Below are 23,016 nucleotides of genomic sequence, written 5' to 3' on the forward strand. Positions count from 1 at the left end.
AATTTTAGGGGTTTAATTTGATTTAATACATATGTAGTTTTAAAATGATAGTTATTAATTTTAATATAAAGATTCCTTAGTTCATGACAAAATTTAGAAAATAATACTTCAGAGAGAAATAAAAAAAACTATCATATATCTAAAAAACAAAAATTGACCAAAAAGCATAAAAAAAGTTTGACTATTTTAATAAGAATCACGGTACAAAAGTTATTTTTTAATTAATTAATTAACAATACATAATAATAATTAATTTGATAATTCCATTTCTTTCTAACTCTTTATAGCAGTCTTGGTGTTAATTATAATAATATAATCATAATTATTTCGGGACATAAATTAGAATTTGACCCTTAGTAAGAATCATAAAAAAAATTAAAAGTTGATGATCCTTAAAAAAAATAAAAACTGAAAACCCTGATCCCCTATATATATGGTGTATTATAATTGTGTTAGGGGTCAGCTGAATTTTAATTGCCGAATGTGTACACAGTTTCCTCGGTGTTTCCTCATCCTATCTCAATATTTACAACTAGCTAAAAAAGCTTCAAACTGCCAAAAAAAATCAAAATTTGAATAATTAAAATTTTGAATGTATAATGTATTTCGTTTATACATGGCTAGTAGTAAATATTTAGATAGAATGAGGAAACACCGAGTGAACTGTGTACACATTCGGCAATTAAAATTCAATTAACTGTGTAAGGTTTGAGTTGATTGTGGAACTATGAATGTATAAAATGAAGTCAAGAATGGGGAAAATATTTCTTATTATGATAACTGATTATTATTACAATACTCTGAAGCAATGAAAATTTGTTTAATCTACTCAAATTTAAAAAAAAATCTATGTGATATTATTGTATATAATGCTTCAAAAATTGTAATTGAAAGGCGCAGAAAATATTATTATTTAAGCTTCTTGGCTTTTTTGGTCAAATTCTTTGGCAAAACTATAATTTAATATAAATCTATGCATGTGAAACCCTGTGTTACCGAATAAGAAGTGAAAATTTCCATGAAGTTTTTAACCCTTCACAGAAGATTCTCAGATTTTGATTAATAAGTCATGTTATGGGATTTTTTTAATAATAATTGGTTTAAGATATAAAACATGAAAGAAACAAACATAATTTTAGTAAAATTCAAATTTTCACAATAAAAATACTTAGATGTTTTAAAAAAACAAAAGATTCTAATAAAGGGACTGTTATGAATTTTTAATTTACATTTTTTAAAGAATATAATTACATAAGTTATTGCTTAAAACTTGTTTTCTATACTTCTAGAATTCAATGACAATATAACAATTGGTTCTAGATACAAAAACCTTTTTTATTCAAGTTTATATTTCATTTTTTCTAATTCTTTATTCTAAAAGTGAATTCCTCTTATGAACAAGTTTTTTTCTTCTAAATAATCAAACTATCCATTTGACTTCTTAATTATTTAGAATAGATTCAAGAGGTTTTTAAATATTTTTTGACAATTAAAAATATCACGCTTTTATATTGTATATAGATTCATTTATTGTTTTTTCATATTTTTTTACAATTGGTAACTGCCCCCTTACACTCGCACAAACACTGGTTTTTGTATAGTTGTACATCTCGTGCTGAAAGGGTTAAATGTACAAACAATAGGTTGTGTGGCGGGTACGGGCAATACACCTTGTACACTAAATCAGGAACACTGGGGGAAACTCTCCTTTTTTACGTCTCACATAATATTAATTTCGTTGTTTCGGTTTTCTGTACAAATAATTTTGATACTTATGTTTTCCTAACAAAGCTTTTTTAATCATATTTGTGTGTTTGAAATGAAGTACTACTACTGAGTGTATGGTTTGAGATTCTTGAATTTTTTGAAGGATTGGGCAAATTTCGAAATTTTAGGAAGGTGTGATTTTAAGGATTAATCTTAAATTTGGATTTGCAACCCGACGCGTTTCATTTCTACACAGATCACTAGAGACTGGTTAACCCGTACTGTCCTGGCTCCTGTTTCAGGCTGCCTGGCGGTAATGGAGGCATACCGCCGGACCCGCCAAGATAACCGCCCATACCACTATCTGGTGGCGGTGGGACTGATCCAGGTGGTGCCAGCAGCAAATTATCCTGTGGCCCGCCGTTGCCTGACATACCACCACTACCGCCGCCGCCCGGCGAACCCGCCGTGGTTGTGGTTGTTGTGCTAGAATTGTGATTACCGCCGCCACTACTTGAGCTGTTTTGAGACGTTTTGGGCTGGATTATCGTTGTCACGCCGGCGGGGTTGGTCTTCCGTCGCACGTTCTTTGTGTTGGGCAGCTTGTTGTCCTTCTTATACTTCATTCGGCGGTTCTGGAACCAGATTTTGATTTGTCGCTCTGACAGACAGAGGGCGTGAGCAATCTCGATACGGCGCCGTCGGGTTAGATAGCGGTTGAAATGAAACTCCTGAAATAATAAAGAATTTTATATTTGTTTAATTAAAACTCAGAATTTTCTTTTTTCTAAGTATCTAGATGTATGTCTATATAGATCTATGTATGGTCGATAAATAAATGTACATCCCCAATGATGATACACAAAATTATCCCTTCTGCAGAATACAATTAGTAGTTGAACAGTTTGGGCACTAAACTAAATGAACCAACCAATCAAATTCAATAAAAGTCAATGTTAATCCAACGAATAAGAAAACGTTATTTTAAGACTATTGTGACTAGTGTAATAAACAGCCCAATGTCCCCTACCTTTCTTATGTATATGTGTCTAGCAAAGTCTAGCTCTAAGATAAGGGCAAGTTTTAGGCTATTTTGAATGTGTTAGCTTACCTTTTCAAGTTCTAAGGCTTGGTGTCTTGTGTAGGCTGTTCTCTGACGTTTTGTCTCTCCCTGATACTGATACTGGCCATCAACTAAAATAAAATAAAATTATAATGGTGGAAAAGTTTGGACACTGTTTCTTTGTACAATTCAATCATGATTCAAGAATACATATAAAGAAACTTAAAAAAAGATAAAAACAACTATATAGTTTTTATTAAAAAAAACTACCTTGTACTTTGAAAGACTTTTTAAAAGCTTTACTGATATCCAAAAAAATCAAAGAAAAAATCCAAAATTTTGTTTAAAAATATTGACCTCAATCTTATCAAAAGATAATATTAAAAGGCTCGCCACAAAATTTGGCATTTTTTAGGCGATGGTCACTTTTTTAGATTCATTTTTAATCTACTTTTTAGAAAGTGGAATAGATAACTTATTTTGGACTTATTTCGAAATATTAAAATAAGACATGATATATTTAGTGTCTTAAATTTTCAATATAAAAAGAAATTATATTTATACAATCTAATCAAGCGAAACCAGAAACTTATTATAACTTCAAAATCATATATTTTCATCATTTTTTTAAGTAGAGTGTCTTTTCTATAAAAATTACTAGTTCTATAAAATTTGCTTGATAACTATGTATAAAAATATCCTTTTTGGTTCTATGTCTAAAATGTTAAAAATGTATAAATGTTGGGTTTTCCTTTTTTTGGATAAGAAAAAGTTTTTGTTAAAAGTTTTGGAATTAAAACTTCTCCTTCACAAAAACAGAAATATAGGAATATATAAATAGCTTAGAAGCTATCCAAGGTGTCTCAAAAAATCAGCTATTTGATGGATAAAAAGATATTGTAACTGGACAAAAATAAAAAAAATGTGACGTCTAAAAATGACTATCCATCTCTTTTCTAGGGTTTTTTTTCCTTCTTCTCCTCTCATCCCTTATTTTTATGACGTCACGTGGCTGGTTTTTGAGACACTTTGTCCAGTTACAAAGATCTTTACTTTGAATTTAAAAATGAAATTCTTATTTTTTTTTTTTGTGAACATTTCTGATGCCTAAATTCTTGAGTTTACTAAAAGCTGTTTGAATTGTGGTAGGACCATTAATCATTCAGGTTTAACATCTCAGGGAGAAAGAGAGAGAGAGAGAAAGAAAGAGAGAGAAAGAAAGAGAGAGAGAGAGAGGAAAAAGAAAGAAGAAAGAGGGAAGGATTTTTAGAGAGAGAGAAAAACGATAAAAATATAGAAAATAAATAAATAAAAATGAGAAAAAAAGGAACCTAGCAATAGTGTTTGACTGATTATGACGTAAAAAAAAATAGCCAATGAGAGGCCATTATTGACCAATGGTAAAATTTATAGTGGCCTCTCATTGGCTATTTTTTTTTCTCGTCATAATCTGTCCGACACTTTTACTAGGTTCAGAAAAATAAGAGACAAGTAAGGTATTTATAGAAAATCTTATGATATAAGCTCCATGGGTGGTTTCAGACTATTTTTCAAATTCTAATATATTCTAGGGGTGCTCCCACTTGTATAAAAGAATAGTTCAATGTTTTTTTTTAAATATACACATATATTGACTTAAAAACGACACCATGTGAAAACATTTAAAATCCTTAAGATATTTTAGAGGTAAAGTTAATATAAATTCTTTTTTTTTGTAGAAGCTCACAAAATGTGTAAAATAGAGATGTCACTAAATTTGGTTTCCATTTATTTATTCTGAGGGAAACAATTTTTCAGATCCAGCAAAGAAAAGAAACATTTTCTTTTCTTGAATAAATAATTTTGTGTCCTTTGCCCCCTTTGGTGGTGGGTGAGGGAAGTTTTAGGGATCGTGGCTGGAATTAGAATTTACCCCCAGGGAGGGAGGGGACAATGAGCTGTATATTACACTAGTCCCCAAAGTATTATAATATCATTTTCCTATTTGCTGGTTTAATTGGACTTTTACTGAATTTAAATTTGTTCGTTTATTGTCTAAAGTTTCAACTACTTATTGTAATCTTCAGAAGGAGTTTGTTATCATCATTGGGGATGCAGATCAGTTTATCGGCCATTGTTTTATCCCTTTAGATCCCTGAATTTATCCCCTGTATGTAGCTAGTAGTAGTATGTACTGGTTGGATTATGGTATATTTATATATTGAGAAAAAAAAATTTGATTCTAGTTTAAATAGATGAAATTTAAAAATAAATTAATTACAAAGATTATTATTTAAAAATTGAGGAAAAAAATTAATGAAATTTTTGGAGAAAAAAAGAGTTTAGCCTTTGTTATAATATTATTTTTGGTAATAATGCAAGAACTTGTTGTAAAATACATATTGGCCCCCCGAGGAATAAAGTGAAAACAGGGCTAGAATATTAAATAAGGCAAAGGGGAATTTATCTGGGGGAAAAAGTGTCCAACTCCATCAAGGGGGGGAAGGGGGGATTACTTTTTCTTTTACTCAGATTTAAGGACTAAACATTTTTCTTTCTCTTAAACAATTGCTTTTTATTTATTTAAAGTTTTTTTTAGGGTTAACATTCTAAACTGGCATAGAATCAGTAATATTCTTTCATTTCTTTCTGTTATGTAAACGATTGTACTTGTTAGAGTGTAGCCACTCTTTAACTCATCTTCAAAACACAATCAAATTTGCAGTAAATATTAAAAATGAATCAATGTTGTGCACCAATCACCTTAAAGGGGTGTAAGAAAGGGGAAGACAGTCCCCCCAGGTTTCTTGTCGTACTTAAGTTTTTCCTGCGCTTCTTATGTACGATTTTGTCCTTGCTTAAATAAAAATGCTTTAAAGTGACATTTGTTTACATTAAGAATTTCCTTAAAGATCTAAAATATATCTGTTAGGCCTCAAAATATATTTTTATTTGACAATATTACTGTATCATGCCCCATTAACTAAAATAAACAATTTTCAGGGAGGGAAGGGGACAATTTGCTGTTTATTACACTAGTCCCAAAAGTTTAATAATAACGTTTTCTAAACAATTTTGGGGACATTTATAGAATTGTGGTTTGTTTGTTCATTAACTTGAGTGTCTAAAAGTTTCAACCAATCAACAGAAGGGGTATTTTTGTGTTTCATCATTGGAGATGTACGTCAGTTCATCGGCCATTGTCTTATCCCTTTAGATCCCTGAACAATTTTAGTTTTATCTCAACTTTTTATCTTTTCCATATTTCCGGTTTTATTTAAAATATTTTTTAAGGCTTTTGTTCTAAAACATTTGTTTCAAATCTTTTGTTTTATTTTGCATCAAAAAAAAAAACTTTTTAAAACAAATATTGAAATTGTTCAAAGAATTAAAAACAATCTTAACTTTGTATTTAAATAATATGGTTATATGCAAATGGTTACAATTAAAAATATAAACCATACTATGAATTTGCCTATTTTTTTATAGTAGCCTGAAAAAAAAATTAAAGAAATAATAATATATAAATGCTACTAAATAGACTTTTTACAAAAATATTAAAAAATACATTTTTATTTTTTACATTCTAATGTTAAAAAGTCCTTTAAAATATCTTTATGTAAGTAGAGTACAAAAACTAAAACCATTCACCCTACACCGCGATGATAAATTAGGTCCATTCATATAATTCGCAGGTTTTGCCCTGTCCAGTACTACGATCATATTTCATTACAAAATTTGCCGGATTTTTGCAACTTTTTTACACAAATTTTTTGCGTCCCGCAATTAAAGTCACATTAAAACGACGACTGGTTTAACCAAAATTTTATTTGTGTTAAATTAATCAAAATTATTGTAATGGATTTATTATTACTTGGATCTTACACCAGATTATTATGTATTCTAATGAAATGAAACTCGCAGCTGGATAAATTAATGATCCCCCCATCCGATCTCTATACCTCATTCCTTCCTTTCCTACTGGATGAACGAACTGACCAATTAATATCCACTTATATTTTATATCCATTATTTTAATAGTGAATTATTAGTTGTCTGGCAAGCGTAATAATGAAGGGGTATGGAGTAGTTTTTATTCATATCAAACCAAATTTGCCTCTATTTTTACATTTGCAACATGAGTTTAAAATTTGAAATATAAAAATGTTTCATTTTAAAATTAGTGTAGGCGAAAAGTACGTAAAAACGCAATGTTTTTTTTTCTTTAAATATTCAAAATTGCTTTTACAAAACAAGTTTACATTTTTTCTCATTAAGCAAAATCATCCTAAAATTCTTTGGATATTTTTAAGTTGGTAAATTTTTCACAAAAAAACCTATAGCGGCTCCATTTTAATAGTATAATTTTGAAATGCTTCTTTGAATTAGATTAGGTCACAGGAGCCCGCACACAGGAAAAGTAATAAAAAAGATGCAACAAAAATTATTCTTCTGCAAGAAATCTGCAGAATTATTATGCAAGCAAGGCATATAAAACATATTCAAGCTAGTATTTAACATCAGGGATCTAAAGGGATAAGACAATGGCCACCACTCCCTCCCTGTTTTAAAATATACATTATGTTCGCATTGTAAAAATACAAGCTTGTAAAATTTCTTTTAAAAACCTGAGGGATTAGGAAGAGGCAATAAAAATAAATTCTAAATTAATGAATTGGCTTAACAATAACAACTTTGGGGACTATGATTGAATTTTGATTGGTTGGTTCATTAAGTTGAGTGTCAAAACGTTTAGACCCCTAATTGTAATCTTCAGATGGGCTAATTTTGTGTATCATCATTGGGGGTGTAAATCAATTTATCGGCCATTATCTTATCCCTTTAGATCCCTGTTAACATTTCTTTTTATATCTGAACTAAATCAGCAATGTATGCATACATATTTTTGCTATATCCATTACTACAAAGTATGCAAAATTTTTGCAGGTTTAGAATGCCAAATAATTCTAATATTTCTCTGCAGTTTAGTTCTTGCAATAGAATATGCTTTTTTCTTTCAAATGTTTTTATGGGTTCAGTTATTCTTGTTTTTCTTTAGGGGGAGAGGGGGGGGTGAACAAAACTTTAGATTTTGGGTAAAATTAGTATAGACAATGACATACAGATAACTAAAGGGATAAGACAATGGCCGATAAATTGAAAACATCCCCAATGAGGATAAAAAATTACCCCTTGTGTAAATTACAATTAGTGGTTAAAACGTTTTGATACATAATTAAATGAACAAATTAATAAAAAATTTAATAAGGGTCCCCAAAGTTGTTAAACCATCGAATAAGAAAACGTTAATATAAAACTTTGGGGACTGGCGTAATAAATAGTCGACTTTAGGTAAAAGAATAAAGGAGAAGTCAGTATATATCAACAGTTTAACTGAGTTAAGAAGCAGCTGCAATATCAATTCTCTCTCCTTCAAAATTTTGATTTAAAATAATAAATCATAAAAATGCACTCCAGTCCAAACTTGAAATTTTGTTAACAAGCAAGGATGCCAAAATTTTCAAAAAATTAGGTCACATTTTCATTGAAAATTAAGTTTTAAACACAAAAGTCAACAAAGAAGGTATTTGCGTGTATTTAGAAATAATTGAAATTTTTCGTTGTATTGTCTTTTCGATACAATTTTGGCAAAAAAGTAGAATTTACTTTTTTCAATTAAAAATGGCAACCCTGTAAATCAAGATGGCGGCGATATGAAACTGAAGATACAAACAGATACAATTCAAATTTATAAACAGAATATTATTCATTATTTTGTTTTTGCAATTGTCTTCATTAAATTTAAAGATTATATCATGTCAATCAAGTTTTTTATGAATCAAATTAATTAAAATCTAAAGTAAAATAATACTTGTAATTGAGATTTGATTTTGAGCATAGTAGCTACTTTTTAAGTCTATGATCCTTTGTAAGTCCTTTCAAGCTAAATATATTTTAAAAGGCTTTGCTTAAAAACCAGAATGATATATTTAGATCATTTAAATTTAGATATTTTACATTTCTGGAGATTGATGAGAGTGTAAATAAATTAAAAACTTGATCCTAAGCCTGGACCTTTATTCTAAAAACTTTATAATACACATTATTTAGAAAAAAAAACCTTATACAAATAAAATGGCAATAATAAAGAAGTATGTCTCTATGTATATAACTTTACTTTTGTGAAGCTTTCTATTAGTCATATGTATGGTTTAAGTGGGATCAAATCAAAATATACCCAAGTTAAGAATAAAATAATTATATAAAAGGGGTTTTGAAATAGGTCAAGATGACCTTTATTGAAAATTGTTTATATGTGTGTGTGTGTGTGTGTGATTGTGTGTGTGTGTGTGTGTAATGCAAAAAGTTGGGCCGGATGACAGAATCAATACTGCTAAATCATTAATCCACGTCTGTCAGGAAGGGAGGGGACAATGGGCTGTTTATTACACTAGTCCCCAAAGTTTTATAATAGCAATTTTTTATTCATTGGCTTAATACCTAAGGGACTTTTAAGTTGAGTGTTCAAACGTTTCAACCACTAATCTTAAGCTACAGAAGAGGTATTTTGAGTAGCATCACAGGGGATGTACACAAATTAATTGGCCATTGTCTTATCCCTTTAGATCCCTAGATGGGCAGGGCATCGAACTCATAGCCACAGCCTTGTTTGAAGTGGCAAAAAGTTACAAAATTCATCTTGAATAAAGAAAAAAAGCAAAAGTTTAAAAATATTATTTTAAACATTGTCTATACTGTTTATCCCTGCAGGGACCTAGCCCTTGGTAATATTTGAGCTGGGATAATTGGTCAGATAGCATCGCATGCCCCCGCATTTACTTTTAGTACACATTTTCAGAGATATCAGGGATGGAACACTGGACGAGAAATTATCTTCCATTCCTCCCCCAATTATAATTTAAGTTGGATTATAAAGGGTCCTAAAAATTTTAAACTTCTTTTAGGTTTGGTTAGGTGTGCGTCAGGTTATCCACCTGTCAAAATTAATGTTGATTGTTGGGTTGGTTACACCCCTATTGATTTAGGTTTAAAAAGGGGTGTCATTCGCGCACCCCCCTGACAAAACCCTATGCACGCCACTAAACAAAATTAAGTTTTAACATAAGAAAATAGGGGTAGATTGGGGTTTTAAGTGGTCCATCTGCGATATACACAACTCTACTTACTTTCTTTTACTCTCTTGCTTTTGTATTCTGTAAATTGAATGATTTGATAAATTAGTTTGAACTGCAACAATGTGTATGTATGTAACTTACAACATTGGATATAGGACATACATGGATATATTGACAGGAGAAAATTTGTCGTCAATTTAGCTTACTAATATGGACCTCATTCATTAGTTAGTAAATCATCCAGTAGGAAGGGAGGGGATGGAGTAAAGGGGAGAATTATGAGTATTACTATATCGGAATACATGAAAATCTGGTGCAACATCCAAGTAATAATAATTCTATTGTAACTTACAACAGCGAGTACAAAGAAAGACGTTCACATAAAAACAAAAAATAATAATTAAAATGAGCCTTTTTAACAGCTTTCCTTAAAAAAGAGAAATATTCTTTTTCATAACATTTAGATTCATTTTGAGTTCAATTTTTCATATTAATACTTTAAAATAGGCTGAAATAAATTAACTAAACTTTAAAGATTTTTCAAAAGATTGTTAATAAATTGTTATAAAAACAGACAAAAAGATAATTAAAAAGTGATCATTTCTAATGCCTTAAATCTAAAGAACATGTACTGCAAATACAAAACAAAATATAACAATAAACAATTATAAAAAAAATAGAAATATGAGTGTACTTTTAAAAAGAAGGTACGGTCGTGCAACGCTCGACTAGAGGCAAAAATTGCATTCAATGGAACGGGCTCACAAAAATCTATTTTGTAATAGATGAATTCAAAATTTAGTAAATTTTGATTTTTAGATTTTTTACCTTCTTTCCCCTTTAAATTTCCCCGCCTTTCTAAGCGTTTTTTTGTCTTCATTCCCCAAAAATTTTGTTACTTTTTCTCCCCTAAATTTGGAAGTTATGCTTAAATAAAGCGAAACTGCCTAATACACAAAATTTCTATTAAACTTGCAGCTGGAATTTTTCATGATTCTTACAAAAATTTATTTGTAAACAATACGTTATTCGGGTAAAAGTTGTTTTTAACGTTAAACAAAATAACAAATATTGTTGTAGTATAAAATTTTAATAGTCATATCATGATACTAAATAGAAATGAAATTTATATAATATATATTATTTGTGTACTTTTAATAGATTAAAAAGGCAATGTTATTTACTAAAAAAAAAGATATTGATAATATAGTTTTTGTATTAAATAATTAAAAAAACAAGGATGTCAACATACAAAGTCACTAATGGACAAACGGAAATTGAGCAAATAGGGAATCTTCACTAAAATTCAGACATCTATCTTTAACAGAAGCCGAGAAAATCACAATCTCACAAATCTCCACATGTAGACAGAGATACAAACGCTCTTATAAAAACAAATTCTATTTCACTTTTTGAATATTTTTTAATGGCGTTTTATTCAGTTGAAAGAAATGGAAATGGCGTTTTTGCTGAGGAATGATGATAAATAAATATTAAATTCCTAAAGGGATGGCGCACATTTTATTGTCCTAAATCCTAATCAATAATCCGGTAGTTTCCTTTTTTACTCAAAATGGACCACTTTTTTGACCCCTCTTGGATTAAAATTTAATTTCACACTAGTACCCAAAGTTTTATAACCAAGTCAATTTTTTGCTCAAAACTTTGGGTACTTTTGTAAAATCTTGATTGGTTGGTTAAAACTAGCAGTGTCCAAACCGATCCACCAATTATCAATCTGCAGAAGAGGAAAATTATGCAAATGTAAACTAATTTATCATCCATTGTCTTATCCCTTTATAGAGCCATATATGTAATGATATCTAAATAAATGTTCTAAAAATGTAAATACAATGGTTTTATATTGGGTACTATCAATTTGTAATCAACAATCCTTTTGTTTGTCCATATAAATCATAGGATGGGTACACATATTCAAGGATATAAAGGGATTAGACAATGGCCGATGGATTGATGAACATCCCCAATGATAAAATACAAAATTATCCCTTCTGTAGATTACAATAAATGGTTAAAACATTAAGACACTCATCTTAAGAAAACAACCAATTGAAATCCAAAAAGTTGTAAAACCAACGAATAAGAAAAAAAATCTTATAAAACTTTGGGGACTAGTGTAATAAACAGCACATTTTCCCCTTCCTTCCTGGTATAGAGTAATAAAAGCAAAGAAAGAAAAATTTAAATTGAATAAAATCCGATAATAAGTAGCCATGTTCATGATAGATATCCACATAAATACTTTTATCCTTAAGTGAGATAGATAGCAAGAATTCTAGCCCTTTATTCTCAGATTTAGGAATTTATTAGTAAGCGCAGCTACTCTATGAGTTTTATTGTCGATCAAAATCATTTGTTCAAAAGTTTGGACACTATCGGTTTTGAATCAATTAATAAAAGTACCCAAAGTTTTAGAGCCAACAAATAGGACAACGGGGCTATAAAACTTTGGGTACCAATTTATTTTTTTCAGTCCAATGTCCCCTCCCTCTCTTTTGAAGATAAATATACTTATTTTTGAAGAAAAATAAACTTATAAAATTATAAAATTGTTTCAATCTATTTTTGTGTGTGGTTATGGTTTTATATATTGTGGCAATGGATATAGTATATACGTGGATATATTGATAGGGGAAAATTTGTCGTCAATTTTATCTTGCTAATATGGACCTCATTTATTTGTCAGTTCGTTCATACAGTAGGATAGGAATGGATAGGCTAAGGGGGGATAATTGTTATTTTATCCAGCTACGAGTAAGACTTTATTAGAGTACAGGAAAATCTGGTGCAACATCCAGGTATTAATATATCGATTTTTGTGGCTGTAAAGTAATGGAGTAGGAGAAAGGCTATGATCGAGGATTATTTATTTTAAGGATGTAAAATATTAAGATTTTATGACACTATCTGTATTTTAACAGTAATACATATGTCGAAAATCACAGGAGAAGCCATATGTACGAAAATTAAAGATAAAAATGTCATTATACATAAAATTAATTAGCAATCATTATGACAAGGCAATATAAGTGGCTACGATGGAAAAATTGACTGCTTGACTGACTGTATAACGTAGTTACACTGCTATAAAGAGGCCTCGCTGATAGAAAAATAATTTACATGATTCCTAACTTATAAGTATACGAGTCCTTGTAATGAGGAAAGTATGAAACCAAATCTTAAGATTAAGAAACCAATGTGTGGAAAATATCTAGGGGGGGAACTACCCCCCCCCCCCCAAACCACCTCATGCCGCTAACCAACAATTTCCATGGGGAAACTGAAAGTCTTGTTGGGGGGGGGGGGGGATTCATATGTAAGGGAAAGACATAAGAATTGAAAAAAGGGGATATTGTTTTAAAAGCTTTTTTCTTCAATATAATATTTTAATTTAAAGTTTAGAAGTGCTATTTTTTATTATTTAATTTATTATTTTAAAAGTAAGTTAACTTAATGAAAGTTTTTACGCTTTACATTTTTTTGTTTTTACATTTGTATTATTGGTTGGCTAATTATAGGTATAAAAATAATTTATGTGTAATCAATATCCATCTTAGAAGACAACTATTTATCAATGTCAAATGGATCAAGTCTAAATACACATTTCCGGTATGGCTTCGGAACCAATTAATATCCGCTGAATTTGAACCGGTTTTCAGCCATACTGAAAAATCATGTATTTCACCGTATTACAGACAATTTTTCCACGAATATTATTATTTCATAAATATAATACCAGTTGTGTTATCCCGGACCTTCGTTTCATTGGGACTATCAAAACTTGTTTTAATCTTATGATTTTTCATTTTAATATCCGCGGAAAGCTGTCTATAATACGAGGCGAAAAACAACTATCACAAAAACAAGAACAATTAGGTTAATAAGTAGAACAGCATCAGAAAGCAGTTATAGAGATGCTCTGCCATTTTAAACAAATATTAAACATAGTCTTTTATTATTCAAACGTTTTTTTACCTACTAAAACATTATAAGATAAAAGAAGATAACAAAAATATAAAGACAGAAAAAAGTATCCTCAAATGGTTAATCGATCATTGTATAACCCAGGAGGGTGTATGTATATTGTGCCCCCTCCCCCCTTCCCTGTCCAAAATTCTTTATTCCCCTTCCCAAGCTTTTAGTCAGTTTTATTCTTTAGGGAATTTCGTGCAAATGTTCTGTTAATCTAATCAATACACCCCCCCCCCCCAAAGCATGCCAACCCCCTCCCCCAAAAGAAAATTTTAATATAAGTGCCTCACCCCCCTTTACATAAAAAGAAAAACAAAGGGGAGGGGGGTGTAGTAAAAATGTCTAAAAAAAGATGTCAAACAATCCTAATCCATTCCCCTCCCCTCACTATCTATCTATGACTATTTTCTTAAAAGATATTTTTGTCAGGTAGGAAGGGGACATTGGACTGTAAATTATGCTGGTACCCAAAGTTTTTAAAGCACTTTCTCTCATTCGTTGGCTTCAAAACTTTGGGTACTTTAATAATCTTGATTTAATGGTACAAACCAATAAGTCCAAACTACCCAGCGTTATTGGTCAACAAATGGGGTAATTTTGTTTCACAAAAATATGTCGCTATTGTCTTATCCCTTAAAATCCCTGTAATACTATAGTAAAAATGTTGTTCTAGTTTCTTTAATACCAACCATTTGTCTTTCTACGTGAATGTGAAAGGGAATACCAATATATGCTTTTTCTATATCTATATTAAGAAAAAAAAACTATATAGTATATTATATACACTTTTTTAATAATCAATTATTAAAAAAACACGTCTACTTTTTTTACTAACTGGCATTAATATTATTATTTTTATTTTAATATTCGAGGAAAACTTGTCTTTAATAGGATAATATATGTACATGAATTTTCAATATGACTGAGAACCGGTTCTTATCCAGCGAATATTAATCGAAAGAAAACGAGGTTGCGGGTTTCATCGTATTTTCACAGTATCTTTTGAAAGGTTATTTTAGGTTAGGTTAGGTTAAGTAAATGTTAATGATTGCCCCGCAGGGCTAGGGCCCCCCGTAGGTGCTAGAAATAGGAGAAATACTACTGTGAAAATACAACTAAACCCGCAACTTCGTTTTCTTTCCATGATCCGAAAAGTGTATTCCGCGTATAAAGATGTCACCAAAAGGGTGTGTAATCTAAAAATAGAATTCAAAGGGGGATAAAAAGAGGCACGCTGGCAAATCAAAAGTTTCTCCAATATCACAAATATTTTATTTTTGCAAAACAAAACTTTTTACTTTACATAGAGGCGATTTAAATAGTTTTAAATATTTTATTAAAGTTACCTATTTTGTCTGTCAGCTATTTACATCGTATTATAGACAGCTTTCCGTGGATATTAATATAAAACATTATAACATTAAAGCCAGTATTGATAAACATGGGGGGCCGAAGGCCCATGCTAACAAAACTAGTATTAATTTTATAATTTTTATTTCAATATTCGTGGAAAATTAACACGTCGTTATACATGATTTTTAATTATGGCTTAGAATCTGTTGTAATCCAGGAGATATATAATACAGTTACGAAGCCATACTGAAAATTCTTGATTCTACCATGCTAGATTTTCTTCAAATTAAAGCCCAAAACTCTTGCTATAATAACTAAACACTATTAGATTTAAAGCCAATCGAAGTTGTATTATGTCGGATGACTCAACGAAAACTACATGTAATTGTTAAATTTAACCCTATCTATTCTTGATATATAATATTACCAGTTGAGATAAAATTCATCAAAATTTCATAAAAAAAAAAACAGTTAATGAATATACATTCTAAATTCAAAAAGATATAAATCTGTTTTAAAAAATATGCATAAAACTTCCTTTAAAAATCTGCCGCCTTTTTTTTTAAAGAAAGAGAGTGATTTAAATTTTTTATTCGAATAAATAAAAATAATAAAAAATAAATTGAAATAAAAATTTTAATCAAATAAAAGAATAATAATCAAATAAGACATCTCTTTATTGTTATAAATCTGACTTATTTATACCACTAATTAAAAACCAATAAATATTTTATAATTGAAAAATTTGTTATTAATTCCCTCCCCCAAAAAATAGAAATTCTAAGCGCTGATGTGTGATTTTATTGTAGGAATTTGTAAACTATGTTTAACAGTTCCCTGGGGGCCAATCAGACCTCCCCCCCCCCCTCAATTCCCCGTTTTATAAGTTTGTGGAAAGTTTTAAGAACAACATACCTTTATGTATCCTCCCACCTCCTCATTTAAAATTAATTTAATCTTTGTATAACGTTTTGTACCTTCTAAATAAACTAGCGGCTGCGCCCTAACATCTAAGGGGGGCAAAATAATAGCCTAAAACTATCCCAACTAGCCTAAATCTAAAAATAAAACAGCCTAAAACCTAAGAAGAACCCATAAGAAGCTTTCATAAGATGAAAACTCAATCGGTTCAGTGGTTATAAAAATCTTAAGCTTTAAAATTTTACTTTTTTTTACAAAAAGTAAAAAAATGTTAGAACAAAATATGCTTAAAAACTGGCAACTGAGAAATAGATTGAGGGTAGATTTAATTTTAGTAGAATTTATCTCAAGTTGAAATCTTAGATATTCTTTATTACTTTTCTATATTTATGGAGATTCAAAAATTCCTTACATGAATTCTCACATTTTTAATATTTCATTTTGGATATTGAATTTTTCTTATATACATTTCATAAAATTCCACATCTTTAGTAGCGTCGCTACTTTATAACTGGTGTTAATGCATCAGTCTGTCTAAATAAATTACTTACGTGGTAAATACTTATTCAGGGATCTAAAAGGATAAGACAATGGCCGTTAAATGCATGTCAATCCCCAACGATGATACACAAAATTACTCCTTATGTAAATTACAATTAGTGGTTGATACGTTTAGACAGGACACTCAAATTAATGAGCCGACTTATCAAAATTAAATAAAAGTCTCGAAAGTTGACTAACCAACAAATAAAAAAATATCAAAAAACTTTAGGGACTCTTGTAATAAACAACCCAATGCCCCCTCCCTCTCTGTTTATTTATTGGCTTTTTTATTAATTATAAAATCTAAATAAGCAACGTTTTATATAAGAATTTCCAAAAAATTTCTAATAAGATAATTAATTTTCTATAAGACTTAAAGGTATGACATTTTCTGTCTAACAAAACAGAGTTTTTCTATCCACTTTCGCTCAAATTTTTATTTTAAAATATAAAAACATGATATAATATTTGATAATTAATCTTGCTATTGATGTATATAAACAAAAATGCATTAAAATTGCACATTTTTTAAACATTTCTTATCAGTACTTAAAACACAGTTTGTTAGTTTAAACACTAATAAAATCATTATAATATTCAAGATATCAATGCAAAAAGAGCTTAAGGTCCTGTTTTTTGATGTTAAAGACACTTTTGTCAAAAGGAAAACCAACCCGTTCGGCAAATATGCAACAGCTAATAATTTAAAATGTAACTTTACAATGCATGTAAATAAAAATCAGCCACGTGACGTCATAAAAATAAGGGAGATGAGAGGAGAAGTGAGAAAAAAACCCTAAAAAAAAGATTGATAATCCCTCATTTTTATGACGTCACATTGCTGTTTTTTGAGACACTTTGTAAAGTTACTTCTAAATTTTAAAAACAATCAAAATTCCATTCTTAGCAAATTTGCCGGATGTTAATAAGAAATAAAAAGGATCACTCACATGAATCACCTGCCCCCGATACATGTATTTTCTTCATCCATGGGTAGACCACGGGCATGTGGCCCCCGCCCCCTCCCGGGGACCCTTCATCGTCAGAACAGTCGGAGCTCATCCCACCATCGTTTCCTAGATCAGTAGAAAAATAAAAAAAGTAAAATTTTAACACTTTTTTATTGATTTATTTTGTACTTTTCTCCTTTCAGAAAAATATTCATGTTCCTTGGATAATTTATTTTTTAAACAGGAAATTTTTTCCACTATGGCTTTAAAACCGTATAATATCCGCTGGATTAGAACCAAATCTCAGCCATACTAAAAAAAATATGCATATCATCTTATTACAGACAATTTTTCATGAATATTAAAATAAAAATCAAAGCTGAATACCAGTTTTAAACTTATAATTTTTGCATTTTAATATCCGCGGTAAGCTGCCTATGATGCGATACGATAAAAAACTATAAAATCTATACCTGAGGTATTATGTGAACTATTTCCTGGAGTAAGGCCACCTCCATAGCCAGGCATCAGTGAGCCCCCGCCACCCGCCCCGGGCCCCGTCAGGCCGGGCGGTTGGGGTGTCGGCGAGGCCACCGGTGACCGCCCCCCACCGCCACCGCCCAGCTGGCCCGGCGAGTAGCCGCCGTGACCCGGCAGCGAGTTGGGAACTAGGGAGGAGGGAAGGTGACCCGCGGCCATCGCGTGCTGCATAGCGGCCTACAGTTGATACACAACATTATTTTTAGTTTTAAGTAGAATATGGCAGAGATCTGAAGGGATATGACTATGGCCGTTAAATTGATGTACATTCCAAATGTTGATATGCTAAATTAACTCTTCTGTTGATTACACTCAACTTAATAAACCAACCAATTGAAATTCAATAAAATTCTCCAAAGTTGTTAAGCAATGTATAGAAAACGTCATTATTAAACTTTGGGGACTAGTTTAATAAACAGCTCAGTGTCCCCTCCCTCCCTAAAAATATGGTCCTATGCTGGTTTCATAGGGGTGAAATTCAAAGGACCTATAGTCAAGCGGCGAAGCCGCTGATAAATATTAAAGGAAGAAATGGGAGTCTAAGTATGTATGAGATGGTTTCCTTTCACAATTTAAATGGTTTTGTGGGATGTGGGATGGGAATGTGGAAGAAGAGAGGAGGAGGGTGTTTAAAAATGCATTAGCCACATCCAATTTCTTTTTCCCTCCCAGCTCTCTTGCTAGGAGTATTTTTTATACACTTCTCTTAATGATGCTTAATCATAGTAAAGTGCTTTTGGGTTAGTGATTTTTCAAAACAGTGAAAAATTCCCCTTTTTTAAATAGCAATTTAATGAAAATCTTATGGATTGTTAAAACATAATTTTTTGACGATTTGTAAATATGCTTCTTATTCTTTTATTAATAAAAAAAAATTTTAAAATATAATTAACTAGAAAAAAATTGTAGTATGATGTAAACATATTTTTAAAATTTCCTATACAGAATTTTTCACATAGAATTAAAATTTAAACGAAATAAGTTTGAAGAAGTAAAATAACTTAAACAAATATATAAAAAAGAAGTGTTTTTTGGATAGGGAAAAATTGAGGTAGTTGTATAAGAGAAACTTTAATGAATCTTTTTCTGTGAAGATTGAAAATCATCTGCAAAAAGGTGCGAATGATCTTATAAACCTTTTTCGATACGGAGCTTTTAAGAAACAAAAAAGTTCTAAAAACAAGGACAATTATATCTTTTTACTGGCGCAACGATTCATTATTTTGCATAATTGAATCGATGAAAAAACTCCCAAAAAAGCATTTTTCCTCAAATTAACAATTTAGTACATTTTTTGTTGTAAATATTACTGCCAAACAAAATAAAAATTACCTTATTCTAATAATAAAATGCTTAAATTTTGTCCGAACTAAGATATGTACAACTAGGGGTATGAAGCAGTGATCCAAAGGAATAAGACAATGGCCGAAAAATTGATGTACATACCCCTAATGATGATACACGGAATTACCCCTTTTGTAGATTAAAATTATTGGTTTAAACGTTGGAACACTCAACTTAATGCACTAACCAATCAAAAATCAATAAAAAGACTTCAAAGTTATTATAAAAACGAATAAGAAAATACTATAAAACTTTGGGGACTAGTTTGGGGAATAATCAGCCCAATGACTTCTCCCTGGTTGTGAAGGATTACCATGTAACTTTACTTAGATCATCAAAGATTAAATCCATGATAAAATTTAATTTTTGGGTGGTCCCTTCTTCCTCCATCCTAGCTAAAGGCAGATATTCATAGTTATATTGTCATACATTGTAACAAAAAATGCCTTAGTATTTCAGTATTAGAAAAAACCTAAATTAAAATATGTAATTATTAGTCATAATTTTGACAATTTACTTTTTTAATAAAAAAATTAATAAAGATAAAAAGTTTCAAAGATTTTTGAAAAAACATTTGGCGGATTTTTGATGCACACTCTTAAGGGACATCTTGACTTATAATAAAGTCCCATAGAACATTTGTTTTTCAATATACTTTACAAAAATATTTACCCATTCAAAAACAATAATTAATTATTTTTTTCTTTGAATTAAATACTTTTTTAAATAAACTAAATATTAATATTAAACATAACTTTACAAAGTGTCTCAAAAATCAGCCATGTGTACTAGTCATAAAAACGAGGGAGATGAGAGGAGAAGTAGGAAAGAATACCTATAAAAAAAGAATGGATAATCCCTCATTTTAATGACGTCACATGGCTGATTTTAAGACACTTTAATACATATTTAATAGATTTTATAGCTTATGCAACTGAAGTAAATGTCTAATAGCCTTGTCATATCAAATTTTAGTCATCTAAGATCTGAGAAAATGTTTTAGATAAATTCTTATTGGTAATGGATTAGGGGAAACCTTTGTAAACAGCAAAAATACTTAGGAAATATAACAAGGATAAATATATTCATAAAAAGCGAAGCAATATGAAATATGTTAGGTAATCAGTGGATTTATTATTTAAATGACGTTTTAGGAATGTTAGCTACAATTAAATAAATTATCGATAAAAGACCTTTAGCTAATTTTTCTCGTTACATTGAATATAAGCCAAGATATTAGCTACAAGGTTTGTGTGTGTATGATAAAGAAAGCGGGACCACTTCAAAGATTAGCTGCATTGATAATAACTTATGTGCAGGAGATGCTTCCAAAGGATTTTAACTAGAGATATAGGAATCTAAAGGGATAAGACAAAGGCCGATAAATTGATGTAAATCCCCAATGATTATACACCATATTATCTCTTCTTTAGATTACAATTAGTGGTTGAAACGTTTGGACACTTAACTAAATGAACCAAGTAATCTAAATGTATTATAGTACCCAAAGTTGTTAAGCAAACTTTGGGTACTAGTGTTATATATAGCCCAATGTACCGTTCTCCCCTGGTTTATCTATCTATCTATCTATTGTTCAGCTATCTATCCGCAAAGTCCATCTATCTATCTATCCCCCAATCTATTTTGATAGAAAGCAGAAGTTGACTAACAGCCAAATAAATGCATCTCATTTTTTTCTCATAACTTGGCATACTCTAATCTTTTTTTTATTATCAATGTAGTTATACTTTGGCGGTGCCCCTAGCCTATAGTGGTGATATGCTCTAAGGGAGGAGTTAAAACACCTATACATCTTTTAAACAATTTTAATTATGAATGAAAAACCCTACATACTCATTTTTTAACGCAATTACTAAATTACGTTTTAATTTTGCCTAACCTAAACGTAAATGTGTCCAATTAAAGCATAGAATTTGACCAGGAAAAACGAAAATCTGTAGAATGTTCTTATGCCCCCCCCCCATGTTGCCCCCAGTAATCATGACCAGAGTTTCATTCCATGTTTTCAATACCTGGAACGGCTGAAATCAAGGATGCCGAATTCTTGAAATATTTCAACATAGTTGCCATATTCTAAATACTTTTGTTGTTAATAGGAAATCTTACTTCAAGTGGACCAAAACTTTTTAGAAAAAAATTAATTTTCTCTCTTATTATATTATTAAATTAGAGCTTTAAAGGCAGGGATTTAAAGGGATAAGACAATGACTCGTAAATTGATATACATCCTCAATGATTATGCACAAAATTAACCCTGCCGTTGATTACAATCAGTCACGAAAGTTGTTAAGACAACGAATAAGAAAACGTTATTTTAAAATTTGGGGACTAGAGTAAAAAGGGCAAATTTGATTTGAAACAACTTACCTAGATTATGAAATTAAAACTATTTTAATAAGAAATTATATGCTTTTTTTGTCTCATATTCCAATGTACTTTAAAAACATTTCTTTTAAATTAAATTAAGTTAAATTTGTGTGGCAACGCTGAACTAAAGAAACATATTATATAGGCCCAGATAACAAATAAAGAAAGATATTTGAAAAATGATAATGAACTCGCTAGCAGGGATATAAAGGGAAAAGACAATGGCCGCCAAATTGATGTACATCCCCAATGATGATACACAAATGAACCCTTCTGTATATTACAATAAGTGGTTGAAACATTTGATCACTCACCCTAAGTTCAATTCAAGTCCTCAATTAAAGTCTCCAAAGTCGTTAGGCCAACTAATAAGAAAACTTTATTACAAAACTTTGGGGACTAGTATAATAAACAGCCCATTATCCCCTCCCTCCCTGACTCGCTAGCCTCTGTTGCATATTCACTCAAAAATTTGCTCCACAAAATTTTGTCAAGGCAGGGCATTCAACATTTTTCAGGGAGGGAGGAGACATTGCACTTAATTTGAGCTTGTATCCAAAGTTTTAAAGGCATGTCCTATCATTCGTTGGCTGATCTCTTTGGCTAATTTTATTCGCCAAATCTTGTGAGTCTTTGTGTATGCTTTAAATTCTCCACTTCATGGAAGCTTTTTTGTAGTCTTTGGCTGATTTCTAATCTTAATTGAAATTTACTTGTTCAAGCTACAGTCTGCAACTGCTCAATACAAAAAATTAATTAAAATCTACCTAAATTTGTTGTAAAATTTTAACAATCCTCTAACCCCTTTGTATCATAGGGTAAATGGCATTGCCAATACCATACTATTTATTTATTTATTTGTTCTGTTTAAACCTATATGTTATATGTATATATCCAATATAATTATCTTATTAAAATTCGATGTAGCTAGAAACCTTATGAAATTTATTTAAATATGTTTGTCCTAAACTGGTATTTTCAGCTTATGCAACGGCCAACCTAGGTTATGAAAGTACCAAACTATGCATAAAAATATGTGAATATGTGTAAAAATTCTATTTTTATTATTTAGTATGCTTATGTTAAAATGCATATCTAT

General features: G+C 30.4%; 1 protein-coding gene across 2 annotated transcripts; it reads right to left on the reverse strand.

The window, feature by feature from the left end:
- Window positions 1-700: 700 nt before the first annotated feature.
- Window positions 701-18,390, reverse strand: LOC145327232 (uncharacterized). 2 transcript variants are annotated; one of them, XM_080170816.1, is made up of 4 exons: window positions 18,119-18,390; window positions 17,655-17,771; window positions 2,819-2,901; window positions 701-2,438 (listed from the first exon to the last, which is right to left on the reverse strand). In XM_080170816.1, the coding sequence occupies exons 1-4, from the start codon at window positions 18,354-18,356 to the stop codon at window positions 1,968-1,970; spliced, it is 909 nt and encodes a 302-aa protein (XP_080026942.1). In that variant the 5' UTR covers window positions 18,357-18,390; the 3' UTR covers window positions 701-1,967. The 2 variants fall into 2 exon arrangements, with proteins under 2 accessions (XP_080026942.1, XP_080026941.1); XM_080170815.1 differs by having other exon boundaries at window positions 17,646-17,771; window positions 18,119-18,389.
- Window positions 18,391-23,016: the final 4,626 nt, after the last annotated feature.

Source organism: Acartia tonsa, chromosome 8 (assembly GCF_053477335.1).
Source record: "Acartia tonsa isolate MP-2025a chromosome 8, ASM5347733v1, whole genome shotgun sequence".
NCBI classification, from domain to species: Eukaryota; Metazoa; Arthropoda; class Copepoda; order Calanoida; family Acartiidae; genus Acartia; species Acartia tonsa.

Excerpts from the sequence above, each read along its gene's own strand:
- LOC145327232 (XM_080170815.1), bottom strand. The coding sequence starts at position 18,356 with ATGCAGCACGCGATGGCCGCGGGTCACCTTCCCTCCTCCCTAGTTCCC. Across the intron at positions 2,902-17,645 it reads ATCGGGGGCAGGTGATTCAT|TTGATGGCCAGTATCAGTAT; the intron begins GTGAGTGATCCT and ends ATTTTATTTTAG. Across the intron at positions 2,439-2,818 it reads AAGCCTTAGAACTTGAAAAG|GAGTTTCATTTCAACCGCTA; the intron begins GTAAGCTAACAC and ends TTATTATTTCAG.